At 35.8% G+C, this 26,730-nt stretch overlaps 2 protein-coding genes, 1 long non-coding RNA gene and 1 other non-coding gene across 7 annotated transcripts; 2 read left to right on the top strand and 2 right to left on the bottom strand.

Annotated features, from left to right (window-relative positions):
• Nucleotides 1-4,062: 4,062 nt before the first annotated feature.
• On the bottom strand, nucleotides 4,063-18,036 carry PRP40A (pre-mRNA-processing protein 40A). 4 transcript variants are annotated; one of them, XM_011076032.3, is made up of 29 exons: nucleotides 17,897-18,036; nucleotides 17,592-17,656; nucleotides 16,955-17,023; nucleotides 16,568-16,846; nucleotides 16,296-16,490; nucleotides 14,705-14,778; nucleotides 14,369-14,438; nucleotides 11,313-11,365; nucleotides 11,122-11,179; nucleotides 10,672-11,051; nucleotides 10,512-10,584; nucleotides 10,071-10,169; nucleotides 9,924-9,992; nucleotides 9,769-9,846; nucleotides 9,570-9,656; nucleotides 9,224-9,258; nucleotides 9,045-9,150; nucleotides 8,206-8,286; nucleotides 8,010-8,102; nucleotides 7,747-7,800; nucleotides 7,550-7,666; nucleotides 7,312-7,410; nucleotides 6,932-6,979; nucleotides 6,747-6,839; nucleotides 5,581-5,688; nucleotides 5,371-5,435; nucleotides 5,150-5,252; nucleotides 4,514-4,846; nucleotides 4,063-4,433 (listed from the first exon to the last, which is right to left on the bottom strand). In XM_011076032.3, exons 2-29 carry the CDS (start codon nucleotides 17,622-17,624, stop codon nucleotides 4,299-4,301), a joined length of 3,087 nt encoding a protein of 1,028 aa, XP_011074334.1. In that variant the 5' UTR covers nucleotides 17,625-17,656; nucleotides 17,897-18,036; the 3' UTR covers nucleotides 4,063-4,298. The 4 variants fall into 4 exon arrangements, with proteins under 4 accessions (XP_011074334.1, XP_011074335.1, XP_011074336.1 ...); XM_011076033.3 differs by having other exon boundaries at nucleotides 17,874-18,000; XM_011076034.3 differs by having other exon boundaries at nucleotides 17,592-17,665; nucleotides 17,897-17,957.
• Nucleotides 18,037-18,498: 462 nt separating this feature from the next.
• LOC110011666 (uncharacterized) lies at nucleotides 18,499-21,696 on the top strand. Its single transcript, XR_002286671.2, has 2 exons — nucleotides 18,499-18,637; nucleotides 20,860-21,696. It is a non-coding gene; the product is annotated as an uncharacterized LOC110011666 (long non-coding RNA).
• LOC148788859 (small nucleolar RNA snoR8a) lies at nucleotides 18,772-18,862 on the top strand. The gene has a single exon (XR_016065045.1). It is a non-coding gene; the product is annotated as a small nucleolar RNA snoR8a (small nucleolar RNA).
• A 1,205-nt stretch (nucleotides 21,697-22,901) lies between the features above and the next one.
• Nucleotides 22,902-26,546, bottom strand: LOC105159087 (growth-regulating factor 1). Its single transcript, XM_011076031.3, has 4 exons — nucleotides 25,849-26,546; nucleotides 25,022-25,243; nucleotides 24,296-24,656; nucleotides 22,902-24,110 (listed from the first exon to the last, which is right to left on the bottom strand). The coding sequence occupies exons 1-4, from the start codon at nucleotides 26,207-26,209 to the stop codon at nucleotides 23,279-23,281; spliced, it is 1,776 nt and encodes a 591-aa protein (XP_011074333.3). The 5' UTR covers nucleotides 26,210-26,546; the 3' UTR covers nucleotides 22,902-23,278.
• Between the last annotated feature and the right edge of the window lie 184 nt (nucleotides 26,547-26,730).

Raw genomic sequence — 26,730 nt, 5'->3', positions numbered from 1 at the left:
TTTATTTGATAATGATTAATAGTATTGATTTGTCAAAATTTTTAAATTATGATTATTTGTAGTGGACATGGCAAAAAATCATTTTTTTTTGTTAATGTTAGTAAATTCAATTGGATAATGAACAAGAAAATGAATTTCCTTGGGATTTTATCCAAAGAATATTCAACAACATGTACTGTCTCTTCAAAAGACTACCAAACTTCTCCCTCAAATCTTCCACAAAATTTAAAAGCAGAATATATATATATAAAATACAAAAAAATAGTGGATGTCAATTGTGGAAATGTGTTGATGAGCATAAAACCTTTTGAATTTTTGCTGAGAAAACTGATGCATGCATCACTTCTTGTAGACAATGAATTTTGAAACTGAATTCAATGCACGGAAAAAGGGGAAAAAGGGAAAAAGGCCATCACATAATTTTATTCTTACGTGTTGTGTTACGAGTTTATATAGTCTACCTTTTTTTTTATTATTATTTTGAATATATTAAATTATTAATATAGAAATATAAATGTAATAGATGCTGTAATAATAAATAATTTTTTGGCCTCATGTTTTTTACTTTTATTATTACTTTATTTTTAATTTTTTTTGGGTGATTTTGGGTTCAAAATTTTAGGTGTGATTTACATAGTCAAAGTCCCAAGTTGTACTAATATAGCATAATCCTGATTAGTGTTTTAAACTTAATTCAAATAAGAAAAACGTGTCTTCAGTTCTTGACGCCCTGGTTTTGAACAAATCAATGTTTTAATTAATTTAACTCTTATATATTTTAATGTATAATATATCTACCAATATACTAACAAATGATTTTGGCTAGTTAAATAATATCTTAACACTAATTTTTCATTGCTTTCTTTGCATTAGCAGTCTATTTTGTTTTATTCTTATTATTGAACCGACTATAACTACATCATGAATTTCAATAATATACGATATTTATTAAAATCAAATGTATACAATTAACCAATAATTACAAAGGTTAATTACACATAGCCCCTCTGAATTACACTTTTCCCCCAAAAAAATTTAATATTGCACTTACACCTCTTGCGAAAATTTTTTGTTTATACCTGACCTTCTTTCTTTAGGATTTGGATGAAAAAAACTGATGGTACGTAGCAAATAAATATATAAATTTTTAATTTTGCTCTTCATTTAATATTTTTATGTGTATTTTCGTATTTATAAAGGGATAAATATAATATTTATATATAGAGTGAGGTAAACGTTAATAATTTTTATTCAAACCCTAATGAAAGAAAGTCGGGTATAAATAGTGAATTTTCGAAAGTGGTGTAAGTGTAATTTTTGAAACTTCTTTAAGGAAAAGTGTAATTTCCTTTCTTTCACATAAAATCTAAGTGTATTAACCTTAATTACTATATCAATATTCACAAATTAATAGAACTCAATCCCCTGAAATCTCAACTTTATCAACTAAAATCATCTGCACAGCCTATTCTTTAAAATACGCAGGAAGTGAACAACAGCAGTTCATGATAATAATTACTATTAAATCAACACTAAATTAATGAAACGCGGTCGACAAAATTTGTCATTTAGTTGGTTGATAAAAAATTTAACATATACAATTAACAATTAATAGAAAGTTACAGCTACATGAGAAATGTGGTTGAGATGATGTTGTCGTTTAGTCACTTGACCAAACATTTGTCTGTCTGAAAATACGATTAATATATAGTAGAAGAATTCAAATTCTTGATGTTTATCTATATATATATTTTTGTAGGATATTAATTCAATTGCTTTCTGAAAGATCTAAAGTTTCCAAAATGAACTTTAATACTTTTATTTATAATGCTAAATAGATGTAGAATTTATTGTCCTCGTGTGCTGAAATCATTGCATGTAACCAACGATGTGAATGTTGAAATAAAATAGAGGTAGAAAAAGGTTGTTCGAATCACTGAGAAATGGATATGCAGTCCCATCAAATCAACTAAAGTTTGAATTTTGGGGCCACAGATTAATTAGTGTAAGCAAGAAAGCAAAAAAGATGTTGCCCAGGACAAAGGGTTGGTAGAATTCACTCTTTTTCAACATTGAAACTTTTTCTGATTTACTTTTTTCTATTTTTAATTCTTGATCATCAGTTTGTAATGATTTATAAATACTTTTTTTTATTTTTATTTAAATGTATAAATGTTTATCTCTATAGGATAATTACACTCCCCTCTTGTAAGGTTTGGTGTAATTATATATAGGCCTTTATAATCTGAAATATTATATCTAATACTCCTGAAATTAGCAATAGTTTAACCAATAGTTTTCTTCATTCGTGAAAATTATTGAACTTGTTGATATTAATAAAAAAAATTAAATAAAAACTTATATTTACCATCGATTGACTTATTATTGACTTATTGCATATCAAACAGTTTTTTTCTTAGTAAACGACGTACCCTTGTAATGGTGAAGATATACCTCCTTACATTCGTTAACTTGTGAAGATATATAAGGATAACTTAATCATAATAAAATTTATTTGACCTACAATAAATCATTAATAAATCAATTGGAGGCGGATATAATTTTTCATTCATTTTTTCTTTTATTAATATCAGTAAATTTAGTTAATTTTAACGGACGAATAATTTGTTGTTACTAATAAAATAAAAAAGAGAACAATATATGAGCTGGTTGATCTACTTATTAAGTTATTAATATTACGAATTGAATTATTTTGTTTATTAATTTGAATTAATTGATGTTATACTATTTTTTAACTTAATAAATTGATATCATAATTTATATTCAATTTTTTAATAATATTTCAGAAAAAGAGCATGCTTTTTAGATTTCTTCGAATACCTGATTTTAGCGGATTTGTATCAGGCAATCAAATATACTAACCCATAAAATCAGGTACCCAATCCGAAAAACCTAAAACAAGAAATACCCGATCCGCGTCCACCCCTAAATTAGGTGAAATGCTGAATGATCGTTGATTCTAGAAAGAACTGTGTTGTTTCGCTGGGCGGATATTAGGGAATCAATTGACAAGTGTGCAACCTGTCACAAAAAGCTTTACAAAAATTGAATTAATTTCAAACGTAAGCTGAGAGAATAAAAATGAAGATTGATGTGTTCCTTCGTGTCCAACGTTCTGGTAGTTGAGGAGGAAAGTTCTTGGAAGTTAGAGGTCTTTTGACCGAAGAACAATATGAAAGAGATGCAACTAATAAAGGTCGCATACACCAATGAAGATTTTTGCTTTCTTTGTACAAATTGATTTTGCAATCTACAACTTCCTTTTGGATGTTTGCCTTTCGCTTGGCAATCTCATTCCCCCTTTTTCTTTTCTTTCTTTTTTTTTTTTTTTTTCTCAAAAGAAAAAAGAAGGTTTCATGTTGCTTTGTAAGTCAATGGATGATGACTTGCATATTCAAAAGAGAGTAGAGTATATATACCTCATAATTAGTATGGAAATTTATTATTAATCCAAATATATATATATATATTCACAAGAAAGAATAAAGAAGCAGAAATTAAGAATAAAAAATAGTAAACTAAAAATAAAAAGATAACTAACCACGATTAAACTCTCTCTTTGATGGCTCTGCTCTCTACCATTCATAATTAACGATGCATTCTTGCTAAGAACCCAATTGCAGAGTAGAGTAAGACCCTACTCAAGCCCATAGATTAATTCAAAAAACAGTACCCAACCCCAATAAACATTATTAGGTCCAGGCCCATTAATGATGGTCCCAATAAAGTGAAAGTTCATTCCCCTAAGATGTCCATTGGGGCAAATAGGACCAGTGACTATGATGGATATCTCAGATCAAGAAACCAATAACTTGCTCCATTCATTCACAACCTAAAATAACTCAACTCAATTCTCTCCTCAAACTACTCATGATAATGTATCAGTTCAATCTAAACCTGAAAAAAAAAAAAAAAAAAAAAAAAGGGCTCACAGCTGGTTGTTCATGAACCATCCAATTGTTTTACCCAACAAATTTGTAGGGCGATGACTAGCTGGTGGGAAGATGGGAGCAGTAATCCTAAACTGCGTAAAACATCACATGCCTTCAATACTGAAATACACAACTAAAATGCATTTTAATCTCAAACAGATTAACGGACGAGATCAAAAGGCAGCCAGGAAAACATTTTCAGAATCACAACACAGGTGGGGGGATTATAACACAGAGAACAGTCTAGTCATCCAGTGAAAAGATTCAATTAAGTTCTTAAATACCACAATATACTGATATGAAGGTTGTTACTACTTGAGAGGACACGAAATGGAAGGACCTTGACTATTGGATCTCCCCATCTTCACCAAGCTCGCCATCTTCAAGTTCCTCATGACCACCACTTCGTCGAGATCCATCCCGATCTTTTTTGTGTTTTTTGTGCCTACTTTCGCTGTCTGATTCAGGTGAATATGCATGCTGAAGGAAACATATTAAGGGCATCAGATTATGCAGTTGTCAAGTCATTCAAGAAGAATGAGAAGTTAACCATAGTATACCTTTCTTGACTTTTTACGGTCACTCCCATGTTTACGGGATCTCTTTGTCTCTTCTTTATCATCCTTGTCAGAACTCACATCATCAGTTGTGCTCTGATGCCGCTTCCTATGCTTCCTCTCTTTGTCCTTTTCCCTTCTCTTTTCATCTTTGTGCCCGTGACTTTCCTCACCATCCACATCGTCAATCTCTTCATCCTTTCTGGAATGATCTTTACCCTTCTCCTTTTCTCTCTCACGGTCCCTATCTTTGTCTCTCTCCTTGTCTTTCTCTTTTTCCCTCCTCTCTTTATCTTTTCTCTTCTCTTTCTCCTCCCGCTCTTTCTCCTTTTTGGCCTGCAAAGCAACACACAAGTAGGAACAACTCATCAATCCCCTGAAAAATGATTATATGAAAGATACAATAATCCTAAACCATAAAACCATAAGCAAATATTAAAACGAGGATATCTCACTTGCAGAATAACCCCACAAAAATTTCAATCATGTTCAAAAATCTCAAGTCCAGAAGCAACATAAAAAAATTATTTTCTGAAGATACTGGAAGTTCACCTTGTAACTCAGAACATGATAATAGCAATAGTTTAAGCATACCAATCCAAAACCGAAAGCTATTTTATGCATCCAGATTTTCATTACCTTTTCTTCCTCTCGCTTGCGCTCCTTTTCCTTTACTTTCTCTTGCAATCGCGATACATATTCATCAAATATCTCCCTGCATAAGTTTTCTTCTCCGATAGACCTAGAAGAAACATGCAACACAATATTAGAAAGTAGAACTTTCAGCATACTCCACACTCACAATTCTCCATACACTTCAGAATGCATGTGTTCTCTCAAATTAAGAAAAAAAACTTCACCTGTATTCTGAGCTGTCCTCAACAAGTTGTTTGCATTCCTCCCAAGTAGACAGCGCATTTATTTCCTAACAAAAATGAGCAAACTAAAAAATTAGGCAACAGTCGTCCCAGAAATGATGATTATACCCCAAAAATGATAGGCTAAACTAAATTACCATTTAAAATAAAACAAACAAATAAACCAATCCTCCATTACCGCACATCACATACCTTGATAGTGCTCAACTTATCAGTGAAATCTTTGGCTAGGCGTTTACGCTTCTTAGCCTCTTTCTCTTCTTTCTCTTTAGCTCTATCAATTAGATCCTCGTAAACAAGCTGCAATTTTACATCAACATGTCCTTAGAATTACAGCAGCAATCCATAGTTTACTGCTTAGCTCAAATATCAGAGCGAATTCCAGATCTCAGTCCAGTAATAAGCTTTGAGATTATAAATTAAGGCATGAGGATTGAAAGAAAAAGGAATTGAACAAATGCAGAGAATTAATTTTTTATCCAAGGGCACAAGATTTTCACAGCAAAATCCTTAACTCTAGATATTGAAAGACTATTGTTAATGTGTGCCATTCACCATCTTCTCTACGGAGTTATCAAAGTACAGTATCTTGGTTGGAAAAGAAGCATGTCTCTGGCAGAAGGCATGCTAAAAATGAAGCAGTAGGAAGAGAAAGAGATCTGTCCAAGTGCGTCGATAACATAATGGAAGTGGCAACAGCACTGAACTTCAATTAAATGCACGGTTTTGGAACTGAAGTTTCAGCAGCTATCATAGCTCAAAGAATGCAGTAGGTCATGGAAACAGGTAGTGCGGTACTTCTCCTATGTTTCTTTCCCTCACATCTTAGTGGAGATTTTGGCTGGCATTCATAAATAGAGGATGGTATGGAGAATGAAAATGGGAAATGGGCACTAGTAGTGGAAAAATTTCCAATCTTCGGAGTCTCTACCGCAAGTGCAGCACTATAAAGTTAAAAAATAAAAGTTCCCAGACCCACGTTCAACTCATAATTTCTGCAATCTTCCGACCTCCTCTTACCACCAATACCATAAACTCCTCATAACAAAGATTTTTCAGAAGCACATAATTGCATATGTTTAAGGAAAATGTGTCACTCATCAGTATTATTTACATATGAACACAAAGTAATCCAAAGCAATCAGCCCAAGGTAAACAGGGGCATGAGAAATGAAAAAAAATGCTGTCACATCCTGAGTAATAGAGATTCCACCTGCAAACCAACTCACAAGCGCATGTGATCAGGCAGTGGGGAAACAAAATATTTTGCGTTGAAAAATTAGGTAAGCCACTTTCTCCACCAAGGGGAACCAAATCTTGCATTATCGTTCAGCCAAGTGAGTAGTCAAAATTGATACCTGTAAATTAATATCAGATATTGCCGGGGAACCAATGCTCTCTTTTATAGAGAACTTGAAGTCTTCAAATGTCCACGTCGATGTAATTGTTATCTTAGTACAGAAATAAAAAACATAGTTAGGTTTTAGATATAAAGACCAAAAAGATTATTGTATAGAGGATATAAAATCTCAGAATATCCTACCTTTTCCTGCTTCAAAGCATCCTTTATGCGTGCTTTGTCTTCATCATACTGCCAACCAAATATTGATGAGACTAGTGGATTGGACATGGAAACTAACTTCAAGATTATACTAATGATGCACAAAGACTGATGAGAAATAATAGTGGATAATGCCATTAAACATGGAAGACAATCACCATCAATTTATTGATAATCCTTCTAATAATATTATGTTGGATACACAACCTCCTAATTACAAATTCACGTCATTAACAGAGATCAAAAGAATTATCGAAGTGGTTGAACATCCCAAAATCTTTCAAAATTCATATGTCAAACCTCAAGGTCCAAAGGACTCGGTCTTAACCACATATAAAGTTGAAGTTTGGCAACATACTTACCTTTCTCTCCAACTCTTCTGTAACATCCTCAAACAAATCCTTGGGGGTGGAACCAGAAGTGTTTGAAGCGACTGCCTCATAAGCCTCAGAATCCTTGACCTGAAATATTCATATAAGAAAAAGAACACACGGAATATCACAAATATACACCGACATAAACATTGATCACTAGAAACAAAAAGGAGTTGATGAATAACTAGGGGAATTTATCTTGATTAAAAAAAACTGTATGCTATACTTTCTGACAATAATCTCGCCAGTGAGTTTTTGCAGTAAGAGTGCCAGCAGCAATATGCTCTTCCATCATCTTGCGAAAGGCATCACGGTTTTTACGCTCAACTCGTCTCAGTTGTTCCTTGATGTGCAACAAAACTAGTTAAAATCAAGATTAAATAAGACTTCAGAAACAAACAAACAAGCTGCTCATCAGGACACCTTTTGTCTCTTCTTCTGCTCATCCTCCTCTTTCTCTAAATCACGGATATAATCCTGTAGCAACAACACATATCAGTGGGCTACAAACTTTCTGCTCCCATCCTTAACATGGTTCCAGGTTCAAAAGCAGGACACTTTTGAACCATTATCACTTCATCCAGTGTAAAGATGACGTGCCAGAGAAGGCAACCAAAAGCCACAGATAATCTGACTTGGGATACCTGGAACTAGAAAACTGGTGATAACCATGAATTTCATCTGACCTGAAAAATTTCCAGCCGGTCTAATTTATCTAGGCGTGTGCATCTTTCATCATCTTCCAGAAGATCTTGAACTTTCCGCCACTGGCTATCCACCTAAACATCATAAGTAAATTAATTAGAAATGATCAGCCAGTTAGAACCGGAAAGAAGCAGGAAAAGAAAAGGAGAAAGGCTTAAGACCTTATCAACAGAATACCTTGATAAAGCCACAGGATTCAAGAAATTCCCTGAATTCCAGCCTATTCCGCCGATGCTCCTCCTGAGCCTTAGCTCTCTCCTGAACAAGCAAGGCCACTTCGACCTCAGGCTCAAGAATTTTATAGACTAAATTTGTAATCGAAACTTGCTTAACATGTAAATATGAGAGAGACTACCTATAGGGCAGCATGGCTGATGCGGAAGTGATATGTTTCCAAGACAATAAGAAAAATAAAAAAGATTGAGAATAACCACAAGATGTGACTAGCGCTCCATAAGGAGACCAGATGCCGAACACAGTTACACATATCACTTCCAGTATAAGTCTATACAAGCGTATTTCCATATAAAGACAAAATTATGGACAAATTTCCATAATGGATGTCAAAATATTTAATTCAGCTCCAGCCTTATTAAATACCTTTGAACGCAGACATTTGTGCTAACGTTCCATTCTCTAAATATCTTGCAACAGATCAACAATGAGAAACTGATCTCAATCATGGCTACACGGTCTTCCAAAATGTTCTCTCAACCATGTTGCATTCATTAATCACATAAAAATCAAGAAGCACAAAACTTGACCTCACAAATAAGCATTTTGGTAGATGACCATCTCCAATACTTACCTACCCTATGAATCATGAAAATTAAGAACCAAAAGTGAGTCTAGGTACTTAATTAACTCCAATATCCACCACCTGGAAATCATGTATATACAGATGCGCATCCAGTTTCACTCTGGTTGATACTAAATTTTGTTTCAATGGCATCAACATTTTCTGAAGTGAAAGGACATTGAAAAACACCAAAAGAAAATTGAAGATCAATGTGCACCTTTTTCTGTAGGTCCACCAAGTAGTTTCTAAAGAGATCCTCGCGATCAGTTTCTAGCTCAACAGCCTTGAACCGTTTATCATCTTCAAACATTGTCACAGCTTTGCTGATTAATGTACAAGAAGTTAAATAAGACATCTCCAGTCTAATATCCAAGATAAAAGAGAGAGGGTAACAACCTCCAACGCGTGGATGATGTGAGTTCTTCAGATTCCTAACAGCAAATCAAGAAATCAATTTTAATATAAAATATACCTAAATGAAAAACAAAAAATTGAAAGTTTTATTGGGGAGCTGCAGACCATCACAAAATTAAATACGGATAAGCAGCGATAACAGAAACATTATCCATGACGAATGTGAGACAAAGGAGCATGTTAATAATGCAATCAGCAGTAAACCTAATCTTATATTGCAAAATAAGAAATGCATTTGGTTCACCTTGGCATGCTTAAAGATAGTAGTGGAGATACAATGTACCACAGCACACTGAAGAGAGAATAATCAAAGCAGATTAACACTTACTTCCAGCATCTTCATAAACTCCTCCTTCGCTTTTCTCTGCCTGATACGTCGCTCCTCAGCCTCCACCTTTTTCCTTTGCATCAAGTACTATAAAACAAAACAAAGACCAATATCAGCGTCAGATGCATTCAGTCTAACGAACCAGAATTTGCAGAAAATGCATAAGGTAAATTATCAATGTGTACAAGCAGATTATTACCTCATTGAATGCTTGCTTCCGTTCACCAAGAGTTTTCAAAGCACCATATCTTTTGTCATTAATTATTACCCGCATAGCCTGATATGGTGTTTTATGTCAACATTTAGCAACTTCAAAGGCATTTAGTGAAGAACATAGCAGCATATTCAATTTACCTGGTCCCAAGTCCAATCAGCCTCAACATTTGCGGACCCTAATAGTGCTTTAAATGCATTTTTTGCCTCCTGAAGAGAAAGGATTTAAGATCCATAAATTTCCATCCAGCTGTAAAAATAATGGATAAAGAGCTTCAAAGTAATTACCTGCTTGGTGGCGTATATTATGGGTTCATCATCCGTTGTTTTCTCTTCGACTGGTGTAACATTTATTTTCCCAGCAACGGCCATACCTCTCTTTGCCTCCTGAAAATCCAAACACAGTCCACCAAGACCTTTTGTCAAGTCCATCAATGACATTCTTTTGTGCCTTACTCATTAAATTAAAGGAAGCAGTTCCAGATACTTTTGAGAGGAATGAAAATAGTCCCAAGACTGTCAAATGAAAAGAAGAAAATGCAGGAGGGTGGAAAGGGTGAGAGGCAAGCAAGAAGACAGAAGCAAGCAGGAGGGACGGGGAAGCGAAGGAGAAATACAAAGGAGAGGCCGGGGAGGGAGAAAGAACAGAAGAAGAAATTTTGGATGAACGAAATTGAAACTGCAAAACCTATACAGTTACAGGTTGAGCATCTGGATATCAAGTGGTACCTCAATATCCTGGATAGAAGCTCCAGCTAAGGGACTAGCCCCAACATGCAATGGTGGATTTTCCAGGCTGGTCCTGAAACATTAATTCAAGCAAAAAATCAGTTTGATTCTCCCAAAAAAGTGAAAAAGTGAAACCAAAATCAGAATGACAACTCCGTACACTGGCGTTGAATTTGCACTCGGCAGCACAATTGGAACACCAGAACTTTCAGGAACTTCAGAGGGCGAGGAAGCCACTCTTTCTCCCACTGAGGACACCCCAACCCCAAGTGTGCTTGTGGTGGGAGTCTGTATTGCTGGAACAGCTGGTGGTTCAGAAACCATCGCAGTAGATGCATTAGCATCTGAACCAACAGGTGCCACTGGGGCAGGACTGGAGGTGACTCCAGCTACTGTTGATGTAGTGGAGCTAGCCAAGTTGACCACAGCAGATGGCTGTTCAACAGAAGCTCCACTCACAGTGGTTGGTACAGTAGAGCTAGTATTCATTTCTGAATGTGCTCCCTCAGCAGCAGCCTTTTCAGCCTGTTCACGAGCCAACTAGAAGAACAAATAGAAGAATAAGTCCAGTATAAGAGAAAATTAATCATAGCACTTTTTTGCAACAAACCTTCAATTCATCAGGTATTGTCCATTTAGATTGCTTTGTTTCCTTGTTATAGTAATACCTGCGGAAGTTCCATTAAGATGACAGATTACTCAACAGTTCAAGGAAGATCTTAGAGAAATTAGAAAGGACTACAATTAACTAAGCAGAACAGTTCCAGATGTTTAAGCATACAGGATTATTGTTATACTCACTTTCTACCCTCAGGAGTTGTAAATTCTTTCCACACAGTTGATGCATCCGCTCTCTATTGAAACACAAGTTCTCAATCAGATAAGTTCCCATAGCTCAAAGAAATCAGGTAAGTTCTAATCACAGCAAAAGTCATAATATATCACAAAAACGACTTGAGTTAAGATACACCCCATTCTGGTCATTGACAAAGCAGTCGAAAAGTTAAAACATAGAAGTTATATTACAGTACATGAGATAAACATGAATACGCAACACTAAAAAATACTTCTACAGGTAAAATATGCTGACGAAATAAAACAGAAAAAGACATCAAGCAGTGCAAACATATTCTCGCTGTCTGATGTTATCCAGAACTACTTAACTGAAAGAATCTATTCACATGCTTTATGGTTTAACTAATCCCAGTACATTTTGTGAATACTTCTATACAGTAATTTGAGTAGATGCTGTTGTTTACAATCAACTTTTTTTTTACCCAAGATGTCATAATATACCCAAATTTGAGTTTGTTATGAATTAATTTCCTATGCTCGTGGGAGTAAGAATATTCTAACTCCAAGAACTTATAATATGCGACCTCCACTTCAATTGTATACATTAATGAACAACAGCATAAACTCCTGACAGTTTCAGAACAGGTCCCTTCCTATGGCCTATGGTTCTCATTCCCGTCAAGCAGTGACCAGATTCCATAACCTCGATAGTCTACTTGGATATTAGTAGTACTTCATCATTCACAGTCCCTATTTATTATAAATGTCTATCCATATAACTTCAGATACATATAGAAATTTTATACCATTAAATTCATAAGTCATCATAAGTTCATAAGTTAAAGATATCCGAGTTCACACGTGATAGGACAACATTTTCAAAGGCGCCATCACAAATGAAAAGATAAACTAAGTAATCTAGATATCTGCATGAGCAAGTCATGACACATGGGACCAATGCTATAGGTTTAGTAATAACACCAGAATCATAAGTGAGATTTATGATGACAGGACCAATACTAAGAAAAGAGTGAGAATCTCAGCAGAATGAAAACCATCCTCCAACTTCTCCTTGTGTCATCATCCTTTCTCAAACAGAATAAACCCCAACCCATTAGCTGCTCCAGATTATAACAAACGCATCCCACAGAGCGGAGAAAACACAGCAATTTGCTTGGCAGCAAAGTCCAGATATATGTCATCACCAAATGATAGTTGGCCAGTCAATAAAACTTTCTGAGGGAGGCAAAAATATGGGAACATTCCTAATTCATAAATGCTGATCCAACAGTCAACCATGATTCCGTGGTTGAATACTCATCAACTTAAAAAGAGAAATGAATATCGCCCACTTCTGTACAACTAAGACAGGTTCATTTTATTAACTAGTTTTGGGCCCACAGAATCTGTATTTTCTACAACCTCTATTAAAAACATCTTTTGAGTTCGAAGACAAGTCACTCATTTATATGTTAATCCACAATCACAAATATGGTAGAACATTCTGGATATAGAAATTATGCCTTAAAAATAACCTCGATTTATGAGTCCTTGCAGTGGTTATTATGCTTCACTATTAAAGAAGAGACACAAGCATTCAACATTTCCAGCAACTTCCATATGCTAACTAATAGCGGAATACAATTCAAACATTCCACACAGTTTTAGTCTTCTACATCTCAATAAAACTCAGCACCTAAACAGTCAGTTATAACTATTTTTCTGTCTGTAATAACCTCAAAACTGTTCGCTATCCTCATCCACAAAATCAAACCTATATGAGCCCAAGGCTATTCTACATGTTGATATACTTTGGAGTTAAATGTATTAACATAACTCTTAATGGAAGATTTTGTTCAAGCAGATGCCAAATTCATGCTGGTTCACAACAATCAAACACATGAACAATTTAAACAAAATCCATAGGGAAAATGATCGATATCAATTACTGTGATTTTTTATAAACAGAGCTGAAGGCTTGCGTAGGTAAAATGCTCTCTAAAAATTTAAAATAAATTAATCATAAGACAACAACAAAGTGATTTACATAAAGCTTCTACACCGGTAGAGCACACAATTCTTCAGTGTCATTATTTTCCATCTAGCACATACTAATTCATACTTTGAACTATGAGTTCAAGAACCTGTACCTGTAGACGTCTTTGCGAACCACAAAGGCAGGCATGAGATAGCGTACGATCAAAACCAAATAGATAACATTGATAAATCCAGACATACAGGTAAATTCAAATATACAGATATTGAAATTTTGGTGAAAATCACTAACCCTAAAATCCAAAAAGAATAAATAGAAGAAAACATATTGCTATACAAACAACCCAAGATGGAACAGCGAGTAAACAGCTGAAATAACCAAGAAACTATAAAATTGATATAAGCAAGGCACTATGGAACTCTAAATACTGGATGCTAAAAAGAACCTAGCATTACGTACAATGCTTGAGGTACATAAAAACACAAGACAAAGAAATAAGTGACGGAAGAAGTTTTCAGATGAAAAGGATGCGGAATGTTTTAATAGGAACAAGAACAACCAATACATGCATATTTGCTCCGCAGAGACAATGAATAGAGCACATATTTTCCTATTAAAACTAGGCAACAACAGTTCAGCAAAACATGCATATATGCTCCCCAACTCAAACAAGAAATAGAGTTCAACGTTTCTATTATTAATTCTAGGCAACAACAGCATCTAGAGATTATTATCACAAAAATAAAATCCCAACATTACATGTGAACGTAATTAGCAAATTGTTGCCTGCCTCGAGAAAGTGAAACCGTCTTCAAAGTGAGGACAAAGAGCAGTCGTTATATTCCCCTGACTTGCCATGACATCTACAAACCAGTGGAAGGACATGCAAATAAACGAGAATACACATAAAACAAACGAGAACAGTTTAAACAAGTCTGCAATTTTAACACCCACAGTGTAGGTCTGAGCTTGAAATAGTCCAGAGCAGAACAGAGTAGTGATTCACAAAAGAAATAGGTGCTACCCAAGACCTCTATATAAGCAGCACATCAAGAAAATCACTCACCTCAAGAGGAGTCATCAACTCAGAAGGCTTCTCCCAACTAGACTGCTTCGTGACCTTGTTGTAATAATATCTAACCAGATAATATTTATATAATAAAATGTCAATTCCAGAACTACTCGATAATAGAAGTACTGAAATCTCACCAGTAACATAGACAGCCTCAATTAGGAAAAAAGCAATATTAAAATTCATGAATCTAGTTGCTCAATTCTGTCTTTCAGTGGCAAATTGTGGCAGAACATTCCTCCCAAAAAGTTTAAAATTCCAGTTGATAGTGGTGTTCATTGACATGTAAGTTAGAAAAGTCTTTATAATCAAATGAAAGATTAAAATTACCTTCTCCCATCAGCAGCTTCATATTCTTGCCAATCAGAAGCAGACTGTTGTGCACTACCAGAACCATTAACAGCCTGATTCAAATTGGCATCAAAATAAAACAACAATTACGAAGAAATTCTTTTAAAAACTTATCATAACGCATGAATGAGTATCAGCTCCAGCATTTGCTAATAGTAATAATTTTTCAATTTATTGTTTGGCATAGAGAACTGCACTAACCATCAAAAATTTCATTTCCCTCATAACATCCATGAAAAGAAAAAAAAGGAACAGTCATATTCCACAAGAATGTGTAAGCTCAAGATTCCTGTTTGCTTGAGTAACTGAAGTCGATATAATGGAAGAGGGGTCAAAAGTTGGCCCAGACCTCTTTTAGGTTGGTCTTTGCAATACTTCTAATTATCTGAAACTGAAAAGTTGGTCACATTTTGTTTCTCTCTCCTAACTCATCTCGAATCTTTCTCAGGTTCTCTGTCCTCTCCCTTTGTCTGTGTTCTGTCTTACAAGTTCTCTCTTTCTCTCAAGACTTGTTTGCTTCATGATCACATTTTACCTTGATATACCTGTCTACTCTCATCTAACTTCTCTGTGCTCTCTTCTCACACCTATTATTATGTTGATTTCATTCAAAGATCTTATCAATCTTTATGATACAATTGTATTTTATTTACATATCTGCTTATCTATTTTCCTTTAGCTCAGAAATAGAGTGTGCTCAAACGACTTGACAAAAGAGGACAACAGAGGCATCCATCCATGTCTACAAATGTAGCTAGACATGATTGAATTTCAGAACAAACCAGATAGTTCTCCCAGAATTTGCACAATTTGTGCAGTTAGGATGGAATTTAACATTTACTCATGCAAATTCATAGAGAGAAACTCAATTCAAGTATTAACAAGGCAGCACTATTTACTAACTGTTTCCACATTTTTTAGGTTGAGTTCGACAATATAACTGGAGTAGTGTCAGTGTCAACATGTGTCAACCATTACGAAAATGTATGTGAAATGGTCTACTATATATATTGAACAACTGAAACAAAAAGTTCATGATGTTTTCACGTGCAAGTTGCACTTCAATCAGTCTGTTATCACATAGCCTATGACATACTTGTGAGTAAACAGTCCAAAAGTACATTAACCACCAAAACAAAGCTTCCAGCCAATAACATTAAAAACTGATGACTTGGACATTATTCAGTGAAAACAACAAAGAGAGTTTCATTTCTCAGATGCTTCCTTTTTGTTAAATAATACAATGAACCATGTTTCACGTTTTACAAATAAGCATAACAAGAAGATATCTTTGTGTCAGCATAGCCATGTAACATAAATAGACGACCAGAAAGAAGTTCCGAAAAACAGAAAACAAATCTACAAAAAAATCACCAAGCAACGTATAAAGTATTAAAAGGTGAACAGATAGCGAACTAAGAAGCAATAACTTTTTCAAGTACATCAGCTATCTAACTGAGATGGATAAGCATTAAACTAAAAATTTTCAAAATGCCTGACCTCATTATTAGGGAAAATATCAATTTTACTAAAATTCAATTTGAAAGAGCAACAGGACAAGGACACTTACAGGAACAGTTGCACTGTTAGGGAAGATTTGCTGACTAGCCTGCTGCAGTGGTGCAACAACTGGTGTACTTTGACTTGTTTGCAACCATGATTGCGCCCCAGTGGGAGCAAGTGGCGTAGACATTTGTGATGAAGGCTGGAATTGGGAAGGCACGCTGACGCCACTCTGGGGCAAGCCAAAGGAAGTCGGTGCGTACTGAAAATGAAAATGCATTAGATGAAGCCAAAAATTATCCCTGGCACAGAATCAAGTAAGTATTGTGTATCTCTTACAGTATATGCGGATGAAAAAGAAACTCCATGGCCTGGGGGAGTTGACTGTGGCATGCCTGATGAAATAGGCATACTCTGCTGAGGATATGAAGATGGTGCAGCATGACCAGGCTGGTTAGGCCGTGGCAGAAACTGTTGCATTGGTTGAGAAAATGGAGGCGGTTGACTTTGACCAGGAGGCATCCCTAGATTTTGTGCTTGTCCTGCTGGATGAAACTGCTGAGCAGCCGGCGGAGGCATGAATTGTTGTACTTGTGATGTCTGTCCTACAGGACGGAACTGTAGCAAATACATGTGCAAATGATCCATTCAATTGAGTTATATGAATCCGGAGAAACACAATTATGAAAGAAATATTGCCAAATTAAAAGCACTAGAATACCATACTTGCATAGGGTAGGGAGGGATGTGACCCTGAGGGGCCATCGGTGCAGATGCTGGATGCGGCCAAAGTGACTATGAAAGGTAAACAGACACATCAGAAGATATTAGAACCTCAGAAGAAAAGAAGTGAACTGCGCATATACAATGTCCTAGAGTTGTTAAACAAATGTCATTAAGTCGTTTTATTCGTTAGTACGAAAAAATATTCAGTCAAAAACCACTCTAGTCAGAATCTCACATATCTCAATTAACTCATTTAATTACACCGCATATCCAATGTCTTAGAGTTATTAAACAAATATCATAAGCCGTCCTAAACATTAATGCGGAAATATATTCAGTCAAAAAAAACACTCCAGTCAGCCAATCTCGGATATCTCAATGAACTCATTTAATTACATCAGTAAATCCCTCCAGGAGTCACTAAGTGACAATAATGCTCCACTCAACAGATTTAATTATTAAAAATCTAAAATACCCAACCCAACGATTTCATCCTCTACGAAGCTGTCATAGCCATGCCCATATTATTTTTACTGCCATTCTACTACCCAGATTCCACAAGCCATTCCAATAAATCATGAGAACCAAATTATTTCTACGACGTGGATCAACTAGGCATGTTCGAAGGGAACCCTACCTGTGAACCGGATGATGGAGGGTTACTTGCCATGCTTGTGGCAAGTATATTTAAACCCACGAAACCTGCAAACACTTCATAAGCATAAAAATCCAGCCCTCAAGAAACAGAAGAAAGAACTAAAAATCCAAAATCAAACAAAAAAAAAAAATCAACTAAATCACAACAAATTTCCAAGCTAGTCCAGAAAATTTCCACTTTTCTTTAAAACAACAATTAAAATCGAAATTGAAACAGTCATTCGAAGTTGAGAAATCAAATGATGGTAATTGAAGAACATACTTCAACAAAGAATGACGATTTACCGGAAAAATAGATCGCTGTGAAGAACCGATTAGAGATTAAGAAAACATAAAATAAAAAAATCTTGCGCTATAAACCCTAGGATTGATTCGAATCCGGGTCGATCCTACTGGTTGGGGGTGGATTGGCTCAGAGATTGGGCCGATTACTGAAAATAACCGCTATACGCCTAAGATGGAGCTGGGTTTTCTTGCAAAGGCCCATGGTCCACCAACACCCGGCCCACACATTTGAATGCTTGTAGCAACAAGTCCACGATTTGATGCATGTGCAAATAAGAATATTATAAATAAATATTATACTTATAAATCAAACCCATATTATGATAAAAATAAAAATAAAATATATATTCAAATTTGTGTTTAAGAATATTGTTTCAACAATATTTTTCCTTTTCTCTAAATTATTTTAAATTTAAAGGAGTTCTACTTTTTCTATATGTGAAAGTTGAAAAAAGTTGGGGAGTAAAAAAGTCACATAATAAATAAAAAATTAAAATATATAGTTATTTTATTTATAATATATATTTTAAAATATAAAAGATTATTAATTATATATAAGTAGGAACTACGTGGCGATTAATTTTATATAGAGTTTAATGGGACAGAAATTAAAGATCATAAAACGAGCACTAAGTGGGCGGGCCGCTGTGGAAGGGCTAGGGTTTTGGAGTTGGCCCTTCACTGCTCTTCCCTCTGCTATAAATCGAGCGCATCGCCGGCTATGCGTTCTTCACTTCCCTCGTAAGCATTCGATCTCGTTTTCCTATGTCTTTTGCTTTCAATTTTCATATATGTCGAAACGGATGGTTTTAATCATCTTGTATGTATGTTTTTGATTTTCCGAAATGTGAGATTCGAGCGGATGAAAATAAGCGGTGGGAGCGATGATTATAGAATAATTCCTCGTTCTGAATGCTGTTGCCTCAGCTTGACAGACTTTTTATACACCCATAGAATATGAGCTCCCACTGGAAAAGAAAATTTCTGCTCCGTTTTTTGCTCGGTTGTTTTTAGTTCTCCAGTTTGAGTAATCTTGGTAAAGTTTTTGTGGGTCTGATTTCGTTGGGATTGTTGTATATGCGGCTTAATCGTAGTTCTATTTTACAGTTTACGAGTAACGTAATTTTCTTAATTCCGGTGAAGCATTTGCTTCTTTCTTGTCGACTGGTGGAGTTGGCTTCATTCTTAACGTAGCAAATTAACATGGTGTTTGCTGTGTCTGTTTTGCCTCTCCTGATACTGAGTTTTGGTGGTGAATAAAGCCTGCATTTTACGAGTAATCTAGAAATGAAGGTTACGCACACCTCCACAATCCGCCCTTTTTTAACAATTTGTTGTAATCATCACCTATCACTTACCCTAAACTTATTCTTTTGTTCTTTCTCACTCCTATCTTTGTCAAAACAATTCTCAAACTTTGGTGGTTGATTGATTGCATAGAGTTGTGGGCTTTTCCAGAGTTTCCTATTTCGGCATAAGTTTTGTGTAGCCTTTGTCAATGTTGATTGCATTTGTTCTTTTACAAGGGCTGCCTTCTTGAGCTCATCCAGATCTAGCTTGGTTGGACAGCAGCTTTAGTTGGTGCATTTTGAGCTATTTTCAGTTTTTAGTGAAAAAAATATATGTTTTTCGAATTTGTATAGGTTTTTATATGAAAATGAAAAATGTTTGGATTAGTCAAATTAATATTTTTCCAATGCCAATTTATATAAACAATTATGTTTCCTCGTTAATTATTCTTTCAAAAACTAAAAATTGAAAATCAAAACATAAACAAGCAGGTTTGACCAAGTTTGGATGTCATCCGTTGGTGTCAAATGATTGTGTTGGTTCAAAAATGGGTTCAAATGTGTGGGTAGAATACAAAACATTATATTCTCTTGAGTTGGAATTTTTGGACTCCCACTCATATTAAGTTGTATAGAATTATGATATGAAATAATATGAATTATTGAACTTCAACTATAATTTTTTCCCAAAATATTGCATTGACTGAAGAAACAAAATTAAAGAGTATGAAAAGGAAAAAAGAAATAATAATAATAACAAAAAATTAACCTGACAAAAAAAAATCTTGTGAAAATATTTATGAATAGTTTCAAAATATACAAAAAATTGATAACATAATAAGATAGTTGGATTGCAATATTGCATAGTGTTTAGATCGTTATGAAGTCTCTTAAACAGGCAATAGTTTATGGTGTGCTATGTATGTTTTAAGTGAAATGGAAAATGTGTTTATCTAGGAAATATCTAATTTTTTTAGTTCTAAAGGAAATGCGTATATCATTATGATTATAGCACCATTATTGTTCAATTGGTAATATTATTAAAATATATATTTTATGCTAGAAAAATTAAGTATAATGAAACTTGCTTTGGTTCTATTTGAACTTTTATAAATCTTCTATTTAATTAAAGGTTAAATTACAAATAATTTTTTTTAATTGCCCATAATTATGAATACTTTTTCATAACTATGAGTATTTTCTTTTGTGAAATTATTAATACCTTTTTTATGTTTGATGAAATTATATAATCATTGACGGAGGTCTAGAATTGTGCATTTTTGGTTTGCTGTACTTTTTTATCAACAAAATTTGAAAAATGGATGGAAATTTAATGAAAACTAATGGATTTGACTAATTGTTAGATTGTCTCTAATTTTAGAGATATTGATAATTTCCCATATAATGAAAAGACATTTGTGATTATGTTAAATTTTAGGAAAGGTTGTTATATTTTACTTTTAATGTGATTAATCCACATGGAATCCTATATCTTAACCCCCTATTCCACCCCTAGAATTAGGTAGATGGGTGGAATTAGTTGGAACTGATAGAGAGTAGAGATTGGAGCCGGAAAGAGGATTTGGTTTGTGCTATTTTTCCAGCAGAAGTGGCTGAAGTTATCCTTTCTATTCCGCTGAGGTGATCCTGTCATAATGGTTTTTTCTGAGTCAGGTCTGCTATTTCTGGCACGTTCCATGGCTGATGAACACAATGGTGAATGTAGCACTGCAGCTCTGGTACGGCCGTGGGATCTTCTTGGGAAAGCTTGGGGCTCCCCTCTGAGTTAAACTGTTTGCATGGATATCGTGTAAGAATGTCATGCCAACAACCAATAACTTGGCGAAAAGAAGGGTAGCCATATTGATCACTTTCGCGAAGGGAAGAGGGAAGGTGTTGCTCACGTTCTATGTCTTTTGCTCATGTTCCAGACTGCCTTGGGCTTTATCAGAGCTTCCTTGGGAACTCTGGGAAGGGGAGTGTGAGGAGTGGATGCGGGCAGAGTTTGAGGAGCTGGATGAGGAGTTTGCATGCTTCCCAATGGTTTGGTGGATGATATGGAATAACAGGAACTCGAGGTTATTGGAGGGTACGAGCGAGGATCCCTCCAGGCTACTCCTGAGGACAAGACTATGGTTGTTGCTTTCACTGAAGCCCACTTAAAAGGCGATGAGGTTGGTGGCACGCAGATTCTGGGAAAATGGGTTAAACCATCGGATGGTAAGCTTAAAATTAATTTTGATGTTGCAGTTGACGAGGAATGGAATGCGGTAGGGCTGGTAGATGTTTGCTGCGTTGGTTGGAAATCAAACAACTTTTCCCCGGAGTTAACGAGCCGGTCGTGCGGTGGTGTTGGCAACCAGGGTTGCAGCAATTAGTGTATAAATATAAACTGATAACTTTAAAAGTGTCAATAGATATGTGGTATGCATCTGTCAGCTAATGTTTTTTATGGTTGGTTTTGCTACTATTAAAATTATTAAAACTAAAAATTCTTATCATTTAAGACTACGATCTTCTTTTGTTCCTAATTTTCTCTTTATTGGTAGGTTAATGAATGCAATTTAATGATTAGCAGCATCGTCCTTAAATTCTTGAAAATGAAATTGGTCAAAGTTTTTTGTCCAATTCATGTTAAAAAAAGGCACCTAATTGAACAGCCATTGATGAGCTATTGGACAAGAATAATGTTACTGGAACTTGACTCAGATTATGGCCATTCGATTCACATGCAGCTTTCGTGGAATAAAACCTCTTTTGATAATTCAGATATTTCATTTTCATCCTTTTGTTTCTTCCTTTATTCATTTATATTTTTTGTAATATTGGTTAATTCCAGTTAAAATACTTGAGTAGATACGACAATTCTTCACATAAATTATTTAGATAAATTAGAACAAGTTTTCTAAATTTGGCATAATTATAAATATTTTATAATTCTAAATGATGATCAATAATTGGCTCATTAGGTTTTTATTTTTTTATAGTTAACTGAACAAGTGGATTATGAATTATAATTTTACTTTTTTTAAAAAAAAAATTACGAACTAAGTGGACAATTTTTATATATTTACCGAATTAATAAATAATTTCAAATCTCTGGAGAGCTTGATATAATTTATTCTAAATTATTGTGCATCCGACTTATCCATATTTCTGAATAGCCTAAATTTGAGAAAATTTCATTCAGACCGGAAACTGTGAACATCCCTTAACACAGAATTCCATTTGGGTATAAACAACCTTAGTATGGTTTGTCTGATATTTCCTTTGAGGATGTTCAAATCCTTCTCTTTTGCAATATTTTCAACAAAAGTTGCTGCTCTGGACCACCCAAAAGACTAAAGCAATCAAAAGAAAGATTTGCCAAGCTTCGAATAAGATTTTGATGGTCCTGAGTGAAAGTGACCAGGACCTCATCCTATCATAAATTTACCATATCATAACCATTCATGTTCTTCATCATAAATTTATCAGATAATATAGCGCCATATCCTTTCCGGTCAAATTTTCTTCTATACCGTCCCCAGCAAGTCCAGAACTAATACATGTATAAGATTTCCATACATAATGATTGTAACTGTTCTAAAATTTGAATTTAGGATCCCCTGAGAGCAACAGTGCCTGACGCCAGAACCCAAGAAACACGTTGTCATAATCGTTTGGTGAGTGAAAATGGCATTTCTTGTTTCAGTACGACTGTAAGGAAGTCATGCTAAGCACTAAATAGAAGTTTACAGAAGTACTGTAAGTTTGAAATACATACAAAATTTAATGGTGGGGGTGATTGTAATTTATAGCCCACCAAGAACCCGTACCTTATGAATACATCATCCCCACTTACCAGCATGTTTCCTTCCTACCAACCTAATCACAATGGTGATGGGCACAATGCACCAGACAAGAGCAATTAAATCACAAGGACAGACAAAAATATTAAGACACAACTACTGATGAACTGAGTTTGAGCAACTAGAGAGGCACAAATGGATACAGCAAGCCACAGTGATAACATGGAAATGAACTATTACATACTAGTTGAAACAAATTAACAAATTCGATGATGACCGATTTGACGTTCCTATCGATGGCATTAAAGTGCAGGCAGTGATGGATTCATGAGTCCCGAACCTATAAGTCCGTTACAGAGGCTAGCCCCATCAAGAGTCTTGCTGCTTTCGGCTCGCGGGCTGCTCCCAGCACTGCTGTTAGAGAGGGATCCGAAGGCGCCCCTCTGCAGGACCCCAGTCGGGGATGATGCCAACCTGGGGCTGTTATCCCAGCTATCCATGAGGTTAAGTGGTTTCGCATTCTTGCAATCTGCCACACCGTTGCTTGTGGTGTGCAAGACCTCTCCCAGAGGCCCTCCCATTGAAGGTTCCCATGAAATTGGCACCCAATTGGTTTGCCTTTGGTTTTGTTCGCTAGCAAGAGTGCCCACACCTAATCCCATTTTGAGCTCCTGAGATAAACGTAGTGGAGAAGCTGTGAGTTTTTCGTTTGTGGGAGAGGAAGTAGAGGACATGAAATCTGATGTGACCACAGGAATGGAAATGGAGAGCTGAGTCCTGTCTGGCTGGAGATCAACATCGGGCCATGAAATGGCTGTGCGTTGTTCTGGTTGGTTCTTTGGCCAGTTGTCCATGAATTGCCTGAGTGCATGTTGTGATTTGTTCTCATGATCGTTGAGGTTGTGGTGGGTACCATAGTTTCTGCAGTTCACAAGGGATGAGCTCCTGTCTAAAGGGTTGAGTAAAGAATCAGAGCAGACTAATCCAAACTCCTGGCGGGAGGATTCTTCATATGCATTCTGATGTTTGGGAACAGAAAACTGGTTGTCTTTGAGGCTGACTTTCGGAGATGTCATGGACAGAACTGTTGTGTGTCGATATGCCTCATCAGCATTTTCCTTGTCTTGAAGACTTCTGTGCAAACAGAAAGCAATCGAGAGCAAGAATCAGGCACAAGTCTTAGATTATATGTTGCATTTATTGTTTAAGAATCAGCACTCCATGAATTCGATGAAAACAATGATCTTAAACCAGTGTTGTAAAGCTGTTCCTCGAGTAAAAGACTTCAAATTGAAGATCTAGAGTGCTGCTAAATTCACCTGTTGATGTTGCCTATTCCTGGGATATGATTGCTAGAACCAGGTTGCAAGTTACTTAGTTGGTGGTGGTGCGAAAGGCCGAGACTGTTGGATACACCACCAGGAGGCACCACAGACGTCGATGAGGATGTAGCCATAGGTGGCTTGCCGTTAGTTGTGGTGAGTCCAGTGGCGGAATGGCCAGATTGGCCTTCCACAGGCTTTCTTGAACGATGGCGGCCTCTATTCATATGCCGCTCACAGTATTTCTGATCGGCTACTGCATCTCTCGAGCACCGCCATTTCTTCCCATCAGTCCTTCGGCACCGTCCCGGCTCAGGATCAGTGTTGGAGAATCCCAGATGGAAACCACCCCATCCCACTGAACAAGCGTACATCCAAGCAAACCATGTAAATTTAGAACAAAATTTAATAAAGTACAACATATATCAGAAGACAAGAGTTGGGAGCAGAACAAGAAAAGCATCACATTCTTCAACTTGACAGATATTCTTAACAACATAAATCAAGACAACATAGTACACTAGTTGAGCTTCTCAAGGCAACATGAGAACCAACAACGCCGACATGAGACAAACGACTCTAATTTAGTTCACACACAACAATTTGTAACTTCACGCACACACACACTGTGTTGGTTATTCATACGGAGCAAGATCTAGTTTTGAGCAAATATACACTGAAAAGAACATTTTGCAACATGTTAAATGTTGAAAAAGTACTCACAGGAATTGGATCTCAGGCCGGGAAAGGTGGAAAAACCAGCAGTGTCAAAAGCCTTTCTGATCGGATTGAGAAGATAAGAAGGTATAGGCACATTAGCAGTTATGTACTTGTAGATCAAGGCTTGATGCTCTAATTCCATCCACTGTGATGGAGTAAAAGGCCCTCTGAACCCTGATACTACCCCCTGCATGCTTGCAGCATTTATCCCTGTAGAGCCATACCCTGAAACAAAACAGACACATGAAACAAACATTCAAATGACAAAATACTTATAAGGAATCCTCTGAATACAACAACCCAACACACTTTGCTTTTATGAAGTTAAGATATCACTGTCGAAAAGGGTTGTAACAGATTACCCAAAATTTCAAAGTCCCTTTATTTTTTGGTGGGCTGCAGTAAGCTATGGAAAGAAAAGAAAGAAAGCCCAATTATAGAGATAGGAACAGAAACAAGCATCTGAACTTTGTTTTTCCCAAAATTTTCTTCTTCTACAGTAAATCATTTGAATTGTAGAGAATGAAACTGTTAAAATCCTGCCAAAGCAGAAAAGCTTGGAACATAAGATAGAAGCCACTGTTTCTTTCATGGTTGTGTGGATAAGACTTGAAAGATGACCAGTAGTTGTTTATATGACAAGACTAATCCAAAAAGAACAGGTAACCAAAACCTACATCAAAGATAACTAATCTTTGCAAACCCTTACTTACCAAAAATCACAACTTTCTTTTTACCACATTAGACCTCAGTTCCATGCAGCAACTATGCACCCCCCCAGCCCCCACCCCACCCCAAGAATGAGAAAAAGCCACTGGAATTATGCTAACCTGTGTTTCTACTAAAACCAGTTGATGTGGGGTGATAATAAGGAAATGTCACAGTCTGAGAGGTGGGAGAGGAGAAGCTGAGCATTTGCTGATGGCCTTCAGAAAGACTAGTGGTGTTAGATCTCTGCAAAGGAATTTTCATCAATGTCTCCCCACAAGAAGAAGTCTTGGCCACCTTAAAGTCCCTGAAATCATCTTCATTTATTGCCCTTTCTTGCTTTAGGAACCCAGATCCATACCATTTAGGCTTGCTGTTCTCAGCAGTAGTGTTGTCTAGAGCAAAGCTGCCATTGTTGGAAGCTGCAGCAGTTGCAGAGTTTGAGGAGACCAGATTGTCCAAGCCCACCACCTCAAAATCCATATAGAACGAAAACAGCCAAGACTACACTACACAGCCAAGAGGCAGTTTAAATGGAGTAAAGGGTCACTACATTTGGAGACACAAACTTGGTTTGTTGGAGAAAGTACCATCTTTTAAAACTCCTCTCCTTTTTTTTCTCTCTCAGTATGTATGTATGTATGTATGTAGGTTCTATGTTTGTTTTAGCAGAGTTGAAAAGGGGAAATAACACTGGTTCTTGTTTGGTGAGTTTTGATGTTTGTCAAAGGAAAAATAATTGGACAGAGAGAGAGAGAGGGAGGAGAGAGAGAGAGAACAGTGAAGAGATGGATACTGTCTGAAAGGTTTGTGACAAGAACACAAATACTACAACTTCTATATATTCTGTACATACACTATCTATACATATCATGTACGTTCCATTTCATCAAGGAATTTGGAAATGTTTGTGTTTTTATTTTTAATTTTTAGTTTAGAAAATATATATTCTCAATTTTGTATAAATTTTCGTATGAAATGAGAATGTATTTAAATTAGAGTAA

Source organism: Sesamum indicum, linkage group LG3 (genome assembly GCF_026168435.1).
Source record: "Sesamum indicum cultivar Baizhima isolate 11 linkage group LG3, ASM2616843v1, whole genome shotgun sequence".
Taxonomy (NCBI): Eukaryota; Viridiplantae; Streptophyta; class Magnoliopsida; order Lamiales; family Pedaliaceae; genus Sesamum; species Sesamum indicum.
Note: the sequence above shows the minus strand (reverse complement) of the source record. Positions and strands in the feature narration are given on the sequence as shown.

Bases quoted from the DNA above. Each gene is read 5' to 3' on its own strand.
- PRP40A (XM_011076032.3), bottom strand. From the start codon at position 17,624: ATGGCAAGTAACCCTCCATCATCCGGTTCACAG. The intron at 11,180-11,312 runs GTGAGTATAACA...GAACTTCCGCAG, and splicing joins ACAACTCCTGAGGGTAGAAA to GTATTACTATAACAAGGAAA. The intron at 11,052-11,121 runs GTTTGTTGCAAA...TTGTTCTTCTAG, and splicing joins CAATACCTGATGAATTGAAG to TTGGCTCGTGAACAGGCTGA.
- LOC105159087 (XM_011076031.3), bottom strand. From the start codon at position 26,209: ATGGATTTTGAGGTGGTGGGCTTGGACAATCTGGTCTCCTCAAACTCT. The intron at 24,657-25,021 runs GTGAGTACTTTT...ACGCTTGTTCAG, and splicing joins CGGCCTGAGATCCAATTCCT to TGGGATGGGGTGGTTTCCAT. The intron at 24,111-24,295 runs GTGAATTTAGCA...CTGTTTGCACAG, and splicing joins GGAATAGGCAACATCAACAG to AAGTCTTCAAGACAAGGAAA.